At 68.3% G+C, this 521-nt stretch overlaps 1 protein-coding gene across 1 annotated transcript in view; it reads left to right on the top strand.

Moving 5' to 3' along the window:
- The window catches only part of TRIM54 (tripartite motif containing 54), an 18,811-nt gene extending 18,326 nt beyond the window's left edge, over window positions 1–485 (top strand). The window contains 2 exon segments of the mRNA XM_006779516.2: window positions 1–188; window positions 443–485. The exon segment at window positions 1–188 is cut by the window's left edge and continues 19 nt beyond it. Of these exon segments, the coding sequence (XP_006779579.1) occupies window positions 1–188; window positions 443–469 (215 nt within the window). The 3' untranslated portion in view covers window positions 470–485.
- The last annotated feature ends 36 nt before the right edge of the window (window positions 486–521 follow it).

Below are 521 nucleotides of genomic sequence, written 5' to 3'. Positions count from 1 at the left end.
CCCTGTGCGCGGTGCTGGAGGAGCGGAAGGGCGAGCTGCTGCAGGCGCTGGCCCGCGAGCAGGAGCAGAAGCTGCAGCGTGTCCGGGGCCTCATCCGCCAATACGGGGACCACCTGGAGGCCTCCTCCAAGCTCGTGGAGTCCGCCATCCAGTCCATGGAGGAGCCACAGATGGCGCTCTACCTGCAGGTGGGCCCCGGGGTGGCTGGCAGACTGCGCAGTGGCTGGAGCAGGGGCACCCGAAGGCCCGGGTTCAAGGCCGGTCTCTGGCCCCGACATGCCCCCGGCCTTGGCCAGTCACCCCCTCTGAGAACGCTTTGTGCTGAGGAATGGGGATGTGTCCGCCCTGCCTGCAGACCCTTCGGGACTGCGGTGGGCATTCGAAGTGGGCCATGGCCAGCGGTTGGCCCGGGCTTACTCTCGCCCTCCTTCCTCCCTTACAGCAGGCCAAGGAGCTGATCAATAAGTGAGTAGGCGGGGCGGGAGGGAGAGAAGGGGCGTGGGGGCTTCGCTGCGGCGGGA

The sequence above is a fragment of the Myotis davidii genome, unplaced genomic scaffold (assembly GCF_000327345.1).
Source record: "Myotis davidii unplaced genomic scaffold, ASM32734v1 scaffold238, whole genome shotgun sequence".
NCBI classification, from domain to species: Eukaryota; Metazoa; Chordata; class Mammalia; order Chiroptera; family Vespertilionidae; genus Myotis; species Myotis davidii.
This window is presented reverse-complemented; position numbering and strand designations above follow the sequence as displayed.